The 16,574-nt window shown below is 32.2% G+C and overlaps 1 protein-coding gene across 1 annotated transcript; it reads left to right on the plus strand.

Annotated features, from left to right (window-relative positions):
- The first annotated feature begins 9,135 nt into the window (after nt 1-9,135).
- On the plus strand, nt 9,136-11,893 carry LOC145601512 (anthranilate N-benzoyltransferase protein 2-like). The gene is made up of 2 exons (XM_081657543.1): nt 9,136-9,955; nt 10,840-11,893. Exons 1-2 carry the CDS (start codon nt 9,280-9,282, stop codon nt 11,496-11,498), a joined length of 1,335 nt encoding a protein of 444 aa, XP_081513669.1. The 5' UTR covers nt 9,136-9,279; the 3' UTR covers nt 11,499-11,893.
- Nucleotides 11,894-16,574: the final 4,681 nt, after the last annotated feature.

Raw genomic sequence — 16,574 nt, forward strand, 5'->3', positions numbered from 1 at the left:
ATATGTGTATGGTAATATTTGAAGAAAATATATATATGAAGTTGAGTCTTGTTATATTCGTAATAATGTGTATTTTATTAACATGTAAGTTTAATAATTTTTTAGGTTCCAAAAAAATAAAAAATAAAGTTTAATAATTTTTTATTAAAAAATATATATTTAGCGTTAAAAATCACACTCAAAATGATAAAGTATGTCACAACTTATTTTTCCTAATCAGATTCGATCGAAACTTAGTTATTATGATGATTTGATCATATCCGAACTTATTTTTTCTTATCTGATCAGAAATAAGTAAAACTAAGGTGAAATAAACATGGCCAATGACTATATCACATTCTCTAAAGATAAAGGGGGTTAGAAATTTATTAAATGAGTAAATTTATTTTGGCCTTATTTGGTAAAAAGCTTTTTGGAGAGTTTTGAATTTATTGTAATATTCAATTGTTATAATTTTTACTTATTGGTAAAAAAGGTATTATTGGACTATAGGTCACAATTTCGCATTGATATACATGCACAAAATACGGAGGGAGTATTATTAGTAAGTAGCTAAGATCGTTAATTAATACTCAGTGACCATGAAATACTAGCATTTGTGAGTTAACCTTTAGCGCATAGCTACTACGAAGTACGAAGTATATGTTAGAAAACATATAGGATGGCAATTTGGTTGATATGTAGAACTTAGAAAATAAATAGGATGACAAAAAGTATCACTACATGTGAGTGACAGGTGGTAGGTATTTTGGGGAAAATATTCAACGACATAGGATGGCAAAAAGTAACACTACATGCATAATAGAATACAAAAAGTACTATTAAGACAAATTATACTTTAATAGTACATTATAATGTAGCAGTGTAGAGTCCGCTTTTTTCATTTTTATTATTGAAGCTTACTAATTTACATTTTTGTCATCCTATATGCATTGTAAACGCATAATAGCTATGCACTGAGATGCACTCATGAGGATCAAATGCTAGCATATAAAATACGATTGAGCACACTATATATTTAAATGATAATCCATATTAAGCTCATGATCATCAATATCAGCCCACTTCGGCCCATTAATAAAACAAGTCCAAAACAAACTTACTCCCACACATAATGTATTCATCTAATTTAATGTGACTAATACGAATATTTTGGAGTATCAATATTCAATTATTATAATATTATATTGATATATGTGTACAAGATAAATTTTTCACTCTTTTTTTTAAAAAAATCATATAAATATTTCACCCGACGGAAGGAGTGTTAATTTTTACTCAATACGGGGTATAATAAAAGAAAGTAAACATTCATTTTTTTTTCCAATCTTGGACAATGGATAAACACCCCCCAAAAAACTTTTGTTAGAACATTTGTAAACCTAAAGACTATTTCAACCGATAATGATAATTCGTAAATTGTAGTTGCACCTATTGCTGTAAATACTCTAGATAGACCTAGTTATTGGGTGGGTCGGGTCAGGGTCGATTGCCGGTAAAATTAACGAGAGTCACGATTTATAGAGTCAATATCAAGTCGGGCCAATGCGGGTCGCAACAATTAAAATAATCGACCTAGCTCTAGCTGTAAATAATCGACCCACAAGCCACGGCGATATGGCGCCACGAAGAGCACAACTGGTCAACTGCACAAAGTTGTCATAAATACAATTTTGAGAGAATGGACTTCAATTGAGAGTTGTGGCAAACCTTGGTTCTTTCATTTTAATCTATTGTGCTTTGTGCTACTAGCATACATTACTTGGTACGTGTTAATTTTGAGTTGTGGCAAACTACCGTCCTTTCATTTTGCTACTGCGGATTTCATAATTTAAGATTTATGGCTTTATGATTCCATCTTACATTCCGCTGTATTAATTCAGAACATTAATTCTTTTGTCTTATAGCTATCAATTAGACAATAATTCATATTCTTACCATAATAGGACTATACGAGTATATATTTTAGAATAACTTTTCAATTAATTTTTCTTTTTCAAATAGTTATACTATACGTACACAGTATTATTTTGTCTAGATATATACGTAGTATATGTTAACCCTATACTTTAACAATTAATATCTTTAATTATACATTTATAAAAAGTATTAATATTAATAATTTTGATAATATATATGGAGATTAACTAGCGTGATTATGGTATAAATTCAAAAAATATTATTTGAATTTATCTAAAGTATTATTAAAGATTAAGGGTTAAATTCAAAAAAAAAAAAAAAAAGAATAAATTCGAATAATGTAGACAGTAAGGGCCTGTTCACATTTATTGAACTGAAGTGAACTGATTGGAGCTGAACTGAACGAACTGAACTGATTGGAGCTGAGCTAAACTGAAACGAACTGAAATGAATATTTATGAGAGAGGGAAATTAAGAGAAGAACTGAACTGAACTGATTGGAGCTGAACTGAACTGATTGGAGCTGAACTGAATTGAACTGAAATTAAGTAAATATGAACAGGCCCTAAAACATATACAAATTGTTGGGGTTATTCATCCTAAAGTCTTTCATAGAAGAAATAAGGAAAGAAATTACTTTTTTTTTTTTTTTTGGATAAAGAAAAGGGATTACTTATAACTTTCTTATAAGTGGAAGCACACTTTATTAGTATGAGGTTTGTTGAGAAGGTGTCTAAAAACAAATCCATGCGGAATAGCCTTACAGTGGACAATATTCTACTAATGTGGAGTGGAGTGTGCGTGCGGCCCGACAAGGTGAGTGACTTGGGCCCAACACAAGCTTAACAATAAGAACTAGAACTTTGACGGACATAAAGGATAAAAAAATAACACAACGATAAAACAAATACAATATCCAAAATAACATAAAAGAATAAACAAACATGAGCATAGAAGGACATATTATTCAACTAAAAGAAGATATGTACTTTGTATTATTGAAATTCAAAGAACGTTTTTTAACTACATATAATAAAGAACATATCTTATAAAGTTATAATATAAACAATAACATATAGTTCATCACCGAAGAATATAATGATCAAACTCAAATAACATATTATTCTCGTGTTCTTTGTAAATGTATGTGATTGATGTTCTTTTGTTGTCAGTGTTCTTTAAATATATGTGTAATGTTTTTTCCGAATGCATCAAGCGCATGGGTGTACCATAGAAATTTCATCAATTCTTTATCAATAGAGTTTCTTGAGTTTGAGTTTTTTTTGAGTTGCTTTATATAAAGTCCCACATAATTTTATTTTCTTACGTATATAAGCGTTATTTCAATCATTGATATCTTCTATTATAAATATAAAAAAATTTAAAAAAAATTACTAAACTCGAGAATAATATTATTAAATTATAAACCCGAGAATAATCTAACAAGATTCATGTAACATTATATCTCCTTAACTACAAATTAGAAAAGCTAGCTAGTCAAAGTAGACTATATGAATAATATAAAAATCAAAGTATTACATGTAAAAGAAAACGGAAAAAATACTTCGTAATAGTGAAGTAAAAAAACACAGAAGAAGTATAAATGCGTACGTGGGGTTGGGTATAAAGAAGTACGAGTAGACAAGGTTTACTTGTAAATAATCTCTTACATATAGGATAACTGTTTACTTCCTCGTGTTTTTTTATCTCAGAGAAACATGTACCCCATGCATCATGCATGTTGCCATCAAATCCTGCCTTCTGATCTTAATAAGAGACAGGACACAAGATTGCTTCGATGTAATCTTTAATTTGTGCGTATATTGATTGCAACAAATAACTACTGTACTTTACGAGTAGTTCTTCCACATAAATGAGAAACAGAGATTTTAGTAAATTTTAATTGTAAATGACTAAATGAGTATCAGAAAATTGGTGTAATAATAATAATAATAATAATAATAATAATAATAATAATAATAATAATAATAATAATAATAATCCCTCCCCTCTAAACTTCGACCCTTATGACCACAATTTAGTCCTAAATTGATCATTCTATTTGCATTAAAATACCCTCGAATTTGCAATAATATTTATGGTCTGTTCATATTTACTGAACTGAATTGAACTGAACTGAACTGAATTGAACTGATTGGAGCTGGACTGAACTAAATTGAGCTGAAATGAATTTTTATGAGAGAGGGAAATTAGGAGCTGAACTGAACTAAACTGAAATTAAGCTGAAGTGAACAAGCTCTTAAGCAATAACTTCTACATGTAAATGTTGTTTTTTTTTTTTATGTAGTTTTATTACTTTTTTTTTTTTTTTTTTTTTTTTTTTTTTTTTTTTGTAAACCCCCATGTAATTTAACTTTCTAATATACTTTTATTAGCTTTCTCATACACTTGTACTTCACATATAAGTTTCTTAATACCAGTGAAAAATGTTAAAAAGGGTCAAAATTTCGGGGACGTAGGGAGTAATAATAATAATAATAATAATAGTATCTCCGTTTTATATTTTTTGCAACTTTGAAATATTTTATATTTCTCAAATAATACCCCAAAGTTGCAAAAAAATATAAAACGAATGTAGTAATAATAATTGATAGAGTATATAAACCAATCCTGAGCTCTTAAGCATATAGTCATTAGTTTAAACTTTTGGCTAAATAAATACTCGATCTAATAATCAATATAAACCAATATTAGGCTTAAAAGTCACATGAGTATATTTTCATTCTCCATTCAACAAATTTAATATATCTTTCATTCTATAATAAGTACTCTTTATACCAAAAAGGAATTAGGGAAATTAAAAACAACATATATATCAAATGAATTGATCCTATTATTTATTGAAGAAAGTTAATTATTCAACAGTGGCACAATTATGTTGGTAATGGTGGACCAATGATTCACACATTTGTGGGTATTATGGCGGCAATGTCGTCGTCCACATTTTGTACAAAACGGCTGGAGAAAATAGTGATAATATAATGGTGTGTATAGTTGTATACACAGTCGTGGCAAGTTAGAGATCTCTCTTTGCATTTTGCATTAAATACAAGTTTAGAAGTTTCTTTTACACAATTACATTATCACTCCCATGTTCTAGAATATTTAATACAGCGTATAAATATTGTAAATTATTTCCATTATAAGGAGTGTTGCATTTAAATAAAATATCGAAAGTAAAAAATGATACATCAAATAAAAATAGAGGGGAGTACTACTTTTTTTTTTTTTTTTTTGAAGGGGAGGGGAGTACTACTTTGAATTCAGTTTTTTACTAATTTATTTAAAACAAGTATTAACATGTACTATAAAAGTTCTGCTTTATTATAGGAATATAAATTAGTTAAGTTAGGCGTAAAATTCACAAGTCTAGAACAATCCTTTGATGATAGTGTAGTATAGAACTATAGATGTAAAATTGTACGGCAAGGATTAAACAAATAATATATCAAAGGTTCATATTAATTTCTCTCGTCTGTAGTTGACGACTATATTAAAATATATTATTTTAAATATGTTCATTCTAAATTTCTAATTAATACTTGTATAATGTTTTCTCCGGAATCTTCCATTAGGTTTGGGTCTATCCACTGCACACATGATGTGTGATGAAAAACCCACAACTTTACAAAAACAACATTACTCTCTATTTATTTTCGTTCCCATGCATGTTAACAAATGTCAGTAGCACCGATCAGATATACCATAATATTGCATGTGGATTAAGAAATAAAGAAGAAAGATTGTTCAGATTGTGTGATCTGAATAACTTGAGACAATAATATATACAAGTATATTGATTTAAAGTTTCAAAAGATATATATATATATATATATATATATATATATATATATATATATATATATATACTAGGCTCTATTAAATCATCAATATACCTATACTAAAGGCGAAACCAGAAATGACACTTGTCATAATCTGGTTAAAAATTTTCCCTCCAAAAGTTTTTTTTTTTTTTTTTCAAAGCTTCTTAGAGAAGTATTTAATTTAATACTTACTTTACAATAATAATCAATCAATATACCTATACTAAAGGCGAAACCAGAAATGACACTTGTCATAATCTGGTTAAAAATTTTCCCTCCAAAAGTTTTTTTTTTTTTTTTTCAAAGCTTCTTAGAGAAGTATTTAATTTAATACTTACTTTACAATAATAATTTTTTTCTATTTGGCAAGTATATTCATTTTTACATATTATATTTATTTATTTTATGACGGGAACAAAGTCATATAATACAATAATGTAATATTATCTATAACAATTTGATATTATTTTTTATAGTAAAATAATTGTATTAAACTAATGATAAATATTGAAATTACCGTGCATGGCACGGGATCTAACCTAGTTATATACTTAAAATAAAATAAAATATATTTAAATAATACATTTTCTTAAATTAAATAATATACATAAAATTAGGTTCTTAAATTAAAACATATTATACACATAAAATAAAGTATATTTAAATAATATAAAAATGGAAATTTTACAAAAAACCACCTTTTATAAGCATTTTTTTTGCAAGAAACCACCTTATAAATTTTTTTTGCAAAGACACACCTTAATCAATTTTTTTTTTGCAAAACCATACCTTTATGCCAGAAAATAGAGTCAAACCCTATTTTTCGGCGTTGACTACGCCATTTGCACCCACAAAACTGACAGTGGAGGGGAGAAGGGTGGCTAGGGCTATGGAGGAGGGTTTAGGATGGTCAACGTCATTAAAGGAGTGTGTTTAGGGTGGTCAACGCCGTAAAAAGGGGTGTGTTTATGGTGGTGAACGCCATGAAAAGGTGATTTTGTGGGAGGGGCTTAGGAGGGAGGTGGTTTCGTGGGTGGGGCTGGAGAGAGAGGTGGTTTCGTGGGTAGATTGGGGTAGTCAACGCCGAAAAATGGGGTCAAACCTCATTTTCCGACATAAAGGTATTGATTTGCAAAAAAAATTTTGATTAAGGTGTGTCATTGCAAAAAAAAAAAAAATTATAAGGTGGTTTCTTGCAAAAAGTTGCTAATAAAAGGTGATTTTTTGCAAAATTTCCTATAAATATACTACAGAGTATGTACAACAAATATAAAAGTGGTGAGCTATTATCAAATACGGAGTACATATAAACGGGTGAAAATGACAAGTACATACTCCGTAGTAAGGGGAGTATTCGTGTATGATGTATAGTAGGTAGGCCATGTTTGTAATACTTTGCATTAGCTTGCCCTAATTTATGAATTAAAAACATTTGCAATTACGTGTTTGATATTTTGATAGTGATACATAAGAGTAGAGGTAGTTCGAACGTAGTTCATTTGTGCATTGTAACTTTGTAAGTTTTAACATCATCCATTATCTGATTATCCAATCCATGTTTTATGTCTAAGAGCCTAGTTGCCTAGGACTAGGCTTTGGTGATAGCTGCCTACTCATACGCCAAAGTGGCAATTTTACTTTCCACCATACAATTATTGGGTGTTGGGTCCATTTACTTGTTCATACTGAGTATAGTAGGTCTCAAGTTCCAAGTTTAAGTTGGTCATTTACTCATTTATCAGGGTATCAAAACTCAGCTTCAAGATACGTGAAAAAATATTCACAAGTTTGAATTCTCATTCCCCTCTATTTTCAAATTGACATATTAAGCATTGGATATGATGAGGGCCTATGCTGCATCCACATTTCATAACCAACGGGCTCTCATATGGGAGGGAAGAGGAGGGCGTATTAATAGAACATGTAACATATATATTATGTGGCCTCAACCCATCAACTTAAACTTTTGGTTCAGTTGATCATTTAACACTAAGGGCGTGTTCTCTTCACTTTAAAAAAAAAAAAATTCAAGTCTAATAATAAATTCAAATAAGTTTAACAAGTTCTTTTAAGTTTAATCGGGCCTAATAAGTTTCAAAAAGTTCCAATAATAAGTTCGAATAAAGTCTTATTAGTTTAATCAGGTCTAATAAGTTCAATCTTAATATATTATATTAAAATTTTTAAATAATAATAAATGTATGTTATGTATCATATTAGTAGTACGAGCTATAGTTTGTTTTTTTTTTTTTTTTTGAACATTTAAAATAAAATCTATACTTATATATTAAAAAGCGTTCCTAAAACAGAATATGTTCCACGTGTTACCTTTTAAGAGTTTTACCATCTTAGCCATATATTCATTGTGTTTTTTAATCCAACAAAATTATAATTAACTTAGATAAGTTAATTTGTGTCTTATTATACTCTTTGTTTCCATTATGTAATGATTGAGTTTGACAATTATAAAATGTATATAACAAGACTTAAATTAAACTCGAAATAAACCAACAAGTCTTAGCTTATAATTACAATCTAAACGGTCGAATTTGATTAGCAAATTAAACAAGTACAAACTAGCAACCCGGGGCATCGCCCGGACCACACACTAGTCTTATATTAAAAATATGTATGTACAAATTTATTAGAATAATAATAATAAGTTCAATAACGTCTAACCGTCTAATAAGATTTAATAAGTTTCCATAAGATCTTTTAAATTTAGATAAATTCTGACAATTTCCAATAAGCTCTGATAATTTTTGATAAATTCAGTTAAGTTAATGCTCAATAAGGGGTAAAGAGCACCAGCTAGATTAATTGAAAATTTTGAAGCCTTGAAATCCACTAAGTCATAGAGTCAATCAAGTTATAAACACAATAACCCAATTCTTCAAATACGGAGTATGAAGTATGATATACGGAGTAATTATATTTTTACTATGCATAAATACAACTTAATACAAAGTCAAAGTATAAACTAAGCAGCCCATCTTGTGTGCGGTCGACCATACCATGTGGTTACTTAAAGTAACCCTATAGTATTGATTAAGTAACTCTTGTAATACCGATCGAATAATCCCTATAACAATGATCGAGTAACTCTATAACAATGACGAATTAACTCGTTTAACACTGACCAAGTAACCCCCATTATACTAGCGAAGTAACCCTTATACAGTGTGGCCAGCCACATATAAACCAAGATAGTAAGCACATCCCATCCGACCCATTTGACATGTAAATGCTAGCAATCTCTCCATATAAAAAACGCAAGGACTTTCTAATTTTTGTATCTATTTATTACTTCGGATTATAATAATAGATGCAAATAACTTGAAAAGGGTCGTAAAATTCTAAAAAGTATGTATATAAATAGCCCCAAAAAAAGTATATAAATAGCCAACGATTACTGCCTAGTATCTACAAGTTGGCTGCATGACTTGCAATCCTATCTTCACTTAGCCAACCTCAAAATACATTCTTTATTTTTTCCAACTAATCTCAAGCCAAAATGAGCACCAAAGTTATAGAATCCACAATTATATGCCCTGAACAAGAAACCCCAAAAGGAAGTCTTTGGCTATCAAGCGTAGACTTAATTACTCGTTCACCTTACACACATACTCATGTTTTGTTCGTCTATGAGCCAAACAAGGCTCAAAACACTAATTCTACACCATTCTTTGACACCAATCTTATAAAAGAAACTCTTAGTAAGGCCCTAGTAGCATTCTACCCTATGGCAGGACGACTAAAAACCAACAAAACCGGTCGTATAGAGATCGATTGCAATGCAAAAGGGGCCTCATTCATTGAAGTCGAGACCACACATGTGCTCACTGATTTTGGTGACTTTAAGCCGTCTCCTGAGCTACGAAAGGTGGTGTTTCCGACGTATGGCTATGCCGGGGGGCTTTCGTCGTTCCCACTACTAATGGTGCAGCTGACCCGGTTTAAGTGTGGTGGGATAAGCCTTGGGTTTGTGCAACATCACCATGTAGCTGATGGGGCTTCTCATGTGCATTTTATCAACTCTTGGGCAAGGCTAACTAAAGGGCTTGACCTTGATGTTTTGCCCTTTCATGATAGGTATAGTTGCTTTGCGCCGCGAGACCCGCCTCAAATTAAGTTCCAACATTTGGAGTATGAGCTACCGTTGCCACCCTTACCACCTAAGGTGTTTTCAGGTGAGGCTAATTAGCTAATTAATAAGTTATCTACTTGCACTTTTTCTTTTTTTTTTTTTTTTTTTTTTTTTTTAATTTTTTTCTCTGATTTTAGAGTGGGGAAAAACATAAAGCATGTCCCTTTTTATTCTTTAACAAAAGTAGAAAAGAATAGGGTCCAGTTGGTACTTGGTACTCGTAGTACGAAATTATTCAATTTTTGGTCTCATATTCGAATTGAGTTTTAGATTTTATTGGTTAAAATGTACAGGAGACTAATAGTTGATAGGGTATATAAATCACTCATGTGCTTCAAGCCTTCAACCATAAATTTAAGTTTTTTTAGTTTAATTGGTTCTTTATTTGATATCAAGAGCCAACGTGACACAAAGATCAATATTAAAAGTCTTATAAATCAATTCTAGGCTTCGACAATAAGTTTAAGGTTAAGCTAGCTTTTGATTGAAATGAATCAATGATCTTCCAAAATTAGGCTTTTTTTTTATTTTTTTTTTTATAAGAGCATGTTTGGGCATAATTTTATTTTTGAAAACAAATTCAATTAGATTTTTACTGTTACCGAGTGTTTGGTTAGAAAGATTGGGTAACAATTAACACTATCTAGGAGTATGGTTTCCACCTACTCATATTTGTTATCTCTCTAAAATCTTAGGTAACAATTGCCCTTACACTCAATTCAAACAAGAGGAAAGGGAGTTAGGTTTAAGTGACTTATTTTATTTTCATATTTAAAACAATAATCAAATGAACATGTAAAAGTTAAATGATTCAATTCCACAATTTTACTTGTTTCAAGTCCATTTTATATGCAATACTTATACCAAATGCCCCCTTACTTTGAATATTAGATGGTTATTAAAATTACATGTGTAATTTTATTGCAGGTGAGGCAACTACCATAATAGAAGGTCTATTTAGATTCACCAAGGAACAAATTAGTACCCTAAGGCTACAAGCAATGTCCCAAGAAGTACTAAACTATAGACCAAGTACTTTTGAGGTCCTAGCCGGACACGCATGGCGTACTTCATGCAAGGCACGTGGGCTAACAGACGATCAAGACGTAAAACTCTACATACCAAGTGACGGACGACCAAGAATGAAGGATCCACCATTGCCACAAGGATATTGTGGCAATGTGATCTTTTTCACGGCTTGTGAAGCCAAGGCGGGCGATGTCATGAACAAACCACTATGGTACCCCGTACGTAAGGTTCACCAAGCCGTGAATAGAGTTAAAAGCGATGAATACTTAAGATCAGCAGTCGACTACCTTGAATCTCAACCCGACCTCAATACACTCGTACGTGGGGCCCACACGTTTACAAGTCCAAATTTTACAATAAATTCTTGGGTGACCATACCCTATAATGAGTCTGATTTTGGATGGGGTGGGCCCAAATATGTGCGCCACGGTGGCATTAAATATGAAGGTCAATCTTATCTAATAGCAAGCCAAAATGGGGATGGAAGCATCTCATTGGCTGTTAAGCTTTTCACAGTACACATGGCACTTTTTGGAAAATATTTATATGATTTTTAAATTTAAGTACACTTTGTTGTCACAATGTCATTCATAAAATGTAGGTCGAATTTATTTATGATTTTGTAACTTATGTCATTATGTGTATGCACGTAGCTTTCATTGGATGGCTGTTTTTTTTTTTTTTCCTTTCATGTTTGTCATTATAATGACCATTCATTTGAAAGTCTTAGGAACACAAAAGGAGGTAAGGATTTTAGATGTGAAATTACATTTTTGTGTAATTGTGCAATTGTTGGAGTTGATGGATTATATGGAAGTAATTGTACTGTGGAATCAATTCTAGAAGCATGGCAAAGTAGAAAATTAGTCAAATCATTTTGTATTGATTGTGTGTGTAATGCACTATTTTTTCATAAATTTTGTTTAAGGGAAATTTGTTTAAACAATGATTTTGTATTACGCCGTAATAAAATTACAATGTTTTGTTATATGTGAGGACTAATGTATACTTTAACGATATTGTATATTAGTACCAGGAAATTTGCATCACAAATTAGCCTAGCCATAAGTGCACGTGATACTTATAAAGTATTCACATTTAAACACAGTACACCAGGTTTTGATTGAGTTGGAAAGTGTATCTATATTCTCTATCCTAAAATGTGGCTTGAATCCAATTGAATAGTATATTTGAGGTTTAGCCTTGCCTAATTATAACTTTTCATTACTTATTGATAAAGTATATAAACCGATCTTGGGTTTCAACCATTAGCTTTAAACTTTTGGTTGAGTTGGTCCTTTAACATAGTATCATAACCAGCGTGATATATAGGTTGCGGGTTCTAATCCCATTCACACCTCCTATCAAGGGTACATTGATGGTGAAACCTCGAAGAACTGAGGTGTTATAGAAGATGGATGAAGAATGAGAGAGGGGTCTTTTTTTTTCTTTTGAAGTGAATAAGTTAATTCACAGTATCAACGTGTTTTATGGCGCCACTAAACACAATCAGGACAAAATAGTCAATCAGTGGCATTTGGTAAATTAGGAAAACCTTGATTGCATTTGGTGAATTTTTAAAGTGCTCAACGACATTTGATGAAATAGCCATTAATTTTGTAGTCGGTTGGATGCACTTAAAAAATCCAGTTTACAGTATTATTGATTGGCGGGTTGCTGGCGACTTCTTTCTCCTTCCTCTTTTAAGGTTCATGGCATCTAACGGAACTAATGACAATATCGACATCTTTCTTCACTTCAACACTACCTTTGCTCTAAATCTGAAATATTAATCCAACTCTTCAATCTTCTTTTCCTCCAATTTCAATGCTAAAGTGATGCGTAATTACGCAGTTATTTTGAGTTTCTTGAATAAAAGAAACAATCTTTAAACCTTTCTTGGATTTAATACGTTTATTATACGATTGTAGTTGTATGTATTCGGTTTCATTGAGGAAAAAACGAGTTAAAGAATATTTGAGACACAATGATAGAATTCCCAAGGCTCGGTTGAGAGGCGATACTTGAAGGCTCGGTTCAAGAATCAAAGTTTAGCACAACGGCAAGGTTTAACAAACCATAAACACAAGCTAAGCTCACGTTTTTCATATGATAATCAAAACTCAAATCTAACTAGGAAACTAACCCTAACTTGCAAAGATAATATGTTGCAAATAGGATCTTTAAAATTAAGCTTATCTTATACTAACCGAATTAAACTAACAAAAAAATCCTAATAAATTCGGTCACCTAATAATAAATTAAAAATAACAATAAAAATAATTATAATAACAATATTGATGCCTTGGAACCGCATCATAAAGAAGGTGATAACGAAAACTTCATAATTCCGGCCTCCCTCTTTCTCTCTCCCCCCTAATTTCGCAATACAACAATTTTATATCCTCAATCTTTTTTTCTCTTTCATTCTATATTAATTGTGAGAAGAGATACTACAGTAGTTAGATATATTTGTTCACTTAACTAGGTTGATTATTTATGGTGAGCTTTGGGGAAGATGAATACTTACTGATAAATTTCACCAAATCAACAACAAATTTATAACTCTGATCTAGAGTAAATTGTTGATTATTACTACAATACTTCAATTTTTTTGGTGCTTATTGGTTAACTTTTAATTAATCAACGATTAACTATTGGTTAAGTTAAGGGTAACTTTATGTGAATAAAGGATAACTTTAATAAGAGAAAAGATAACTTTTGTAAGAATAAGGGTAACTTTAATGACAATAAGGGTAACTTTTGCGCTGCATTAATCTGTCATACAATAACATTACAAAAGCTTTTGTTTTTTGGCCCGGGATTATGTTACTGAAATGAGAGTCTGAGAGAGTATCACTGAATCAGGTATCAAGCCTATAATCCACACTTTTTGAGGAAATTTTGAGGTTTTGGGGCCCGGTGGCAAAAAGTGTTGAGACCCTAGGGGATATATCTCGGGTCATATAATGCCATTTGAAACCATATATGATCATTACATGTTGTCATAAACGTACGTGGTAGGCTTAAGTTTACGAAATCAATGCAAGTTGTGAACAGGTAAAATGACCATTTAAGGGCATATTGGATGGTTCCAACAACCCAATTGGACACCCGGAGCGAGGGTATTAGGGACCATGGTAAATATCTCGCCAATTTTTATTTCCGGGCGAAAAAAGTCAAAAAATTACAAAATTGAAGGCTACAATGCAAGCTTTTTGAGTAAATTTTGAGATTTAGGGGCCCGGTAGCAAAAATCCTTGAGACCCTAAGGGATACATTTTGGGGTCATATAACGTCGTTTGATCATTATATGTTGTCATAAACGTCTGTGGTAGGCTTGAGTTTACAAAATCGGTGCAAGTTGCGAACGGGTAAAATGACCGTTTAAGGGCATATTGGATGTTTCCACTGACCCAATTGGACTGTTGGAGGGTATGAGGGACCATGGTAAGTTTCTCACCAATTTTTTTTCCCGAGCGAAAAAAGGTGAAAAAAATACAATATTAAAGGCTATAATCCACGCTTTTTTAGGAAATTTTGAGGTTTTGGGGTCCGGTGGCGAAAAGTGTTGAGACCTTAGGGAATATATCTCGGTGTCATATAATGCCGTTTGAAACCATATATGATAATTATATGTTGTCATAAACGTACGTGATATGCTTGCCCGCTTGAGTTTACGAAATTACTGTAAGTTGTGAACGGGTAAAATGACCGTTTAAGGATATATTGGACGGTTCCACCAACCCAATTTAACTCCCGGAGATATAAGGGACCATGGTAAACATCTCGGCAATTTTTATTTCCGAGCGAAAAAAGGTCAAAAAATTACAAAATTGAAGGCTATAATCCACACTTTTTGAGGAAAATTTGAGATTTCGGGGCCTGATGAAAAGCCTTGAAACCCTAAGGGATACATCTTTGGGACATATAATGCCGTTTGAAACCATATACGATCATTATTTGTTGTCATAAACGTACGTGGTAGACTTGAGTTACGAAATCACTACAAGTTGTGAACGGGTAAAATGGCCGTTTAAGGACATATTGGACAGTTCCACCGACGAAATTGACTCCTAGAGGATATTACGGTCCACGTTAAACATCACGACAATTTTTTTTCCGAGCGAAAAAAGTTCAAAAAAATACAAAATTGAAGGGTATAATCCACGGATTTTGAGGAAATTTTGAGGTTTTGGGGAACGGTTGTGAAATTCTTAAAACCCTAAGGGATACATCTCGGGGTCATATAATGTCGTTCGAAACCATATATGATCATTATATGATGTCATAAACGTACGTGGTAGGCTTGAGTTTATGAAATCACTACAAGTTGTGAACGGGTAAAATGACTGTTTAAGTGCATATTGGACGGTTCCACCGACCCAATTGGACTCCCGGAGGGTATTAGGGACCATGGTAAACATCTTGGTAATTTTTATTTCCGGATGAAATAAGGTCAAAAAATTACAAAATTGAAGGCTATAATCCATGCTTTTTGACGAATTTTGAGGTTTCGGAGCCCGGTGGCGAAAAACCTTGAAACCCTAAGGGATACATCTCGGGGTCATATAATGCCGTTTGAAACCACATATGATCATTATATATTGTCATAAACGTCCGTGGTAGGCTTGAGTTTACAAAATCAATGCAAGTAGCGACCGCGTAAAATGACCATTTAAGGGCATATTGGTTGGTTTCACCGACCCAATTGGACTCTTTGAGGGTACTATGGACCAGAGTAAACATCTCAACAAATTTTATTTCCGGGCGAAAAAAGGTCAAAAAACTACAATATTGAAGGCTATAATTCACGCTTTATTAAGAAACTTTGAGGTTTTGGGGTCCGGTGGCGAAAAGTGTTGAGACCCTAGGGAATATATCTCGATGTCATATAATTAATGCCGTTGGAAACCATAAATGATCGTTATATGTTGTCATAAACGTACGTGATGCGCTTGAGTTTATGAAATCACTTCAAGTTGTGAACGGGTAAAATGACCGTTTAAGGGTATATTGGACGGTTCCACCGACCCAACTTGACTACCGAAGGATATAAGCGACCATGGTAAACACCTCGGCAATTTTTATTTCCGGGCGAAAAAAGGTCAAAAAATTACAAAATTGAAGGCTATAATCCACGTTTTTAAGAAAAATTTGAGGCTTCGGGGCTCGGTTGCGAAATGACTTGAAACCCTAAAGGATACATCTCGGGGTTATATAATGTCGTTTGAAACCATATATGATCATTATTATGTTGTCATAAACGTCCGTGGTAAGTTTGAGTTTACGAAATTATTGCAAGTTGTGAACGGGTAAAATGTCTGTTTAAGGGCATAATAGTTCCACCGACTCAATTGTACTCCCAGAGGATATTAGAAAGCATGGTAAACATCTTGGCAATTTTTAGTTCCGGGCGAAAGAAGGTCAAAAAATTACAAAATTGAAGGTTATAATCCACGCTTTTGGAGGAAATTTTGAGGTTTGGGGGCCCGGTGGCGTAAAGCCTTGAGACCATAAGGGATACATCTCGGGGTCATATAATTCCATTTGAAACCACATATGATCATTATATGTTGTCATAAACGTCCGTGTTAGGCTTGATTTTACGAAATCACTTCAAGTTGTGAACG

This window comes from Chenopodium album, chromosome 21, assembly GCF_948465745.1.
Source record: "Chenopodium album chromosome 21, dcCheAlbu1.1, whole genome shotgun sequence".
In the NCBI taxonomy this organism is placed as follows: Eukaryota; Viridiplantae; Streptophyta; class Magnoliopsida; order Caryophyllales; family Amaranthaceae; genus Chenopodium; species Chenopodium album.

Coding starts and splice junctions, on each gene's coding strand:
- LOC145601512 (XM_081657543.1), top strand. CDS start 9,280: ATGAGCACCAAAGTTATAGAATCCACAATTATATGCCCTGAACAAGAA. Junction 9,956..10,839: donor ACCACCTAAGGTGTTTTCAG/GTGAGGCTAATT, acceptor ATTTTATTGCAG/GTGAGGCAACTACCATAATA.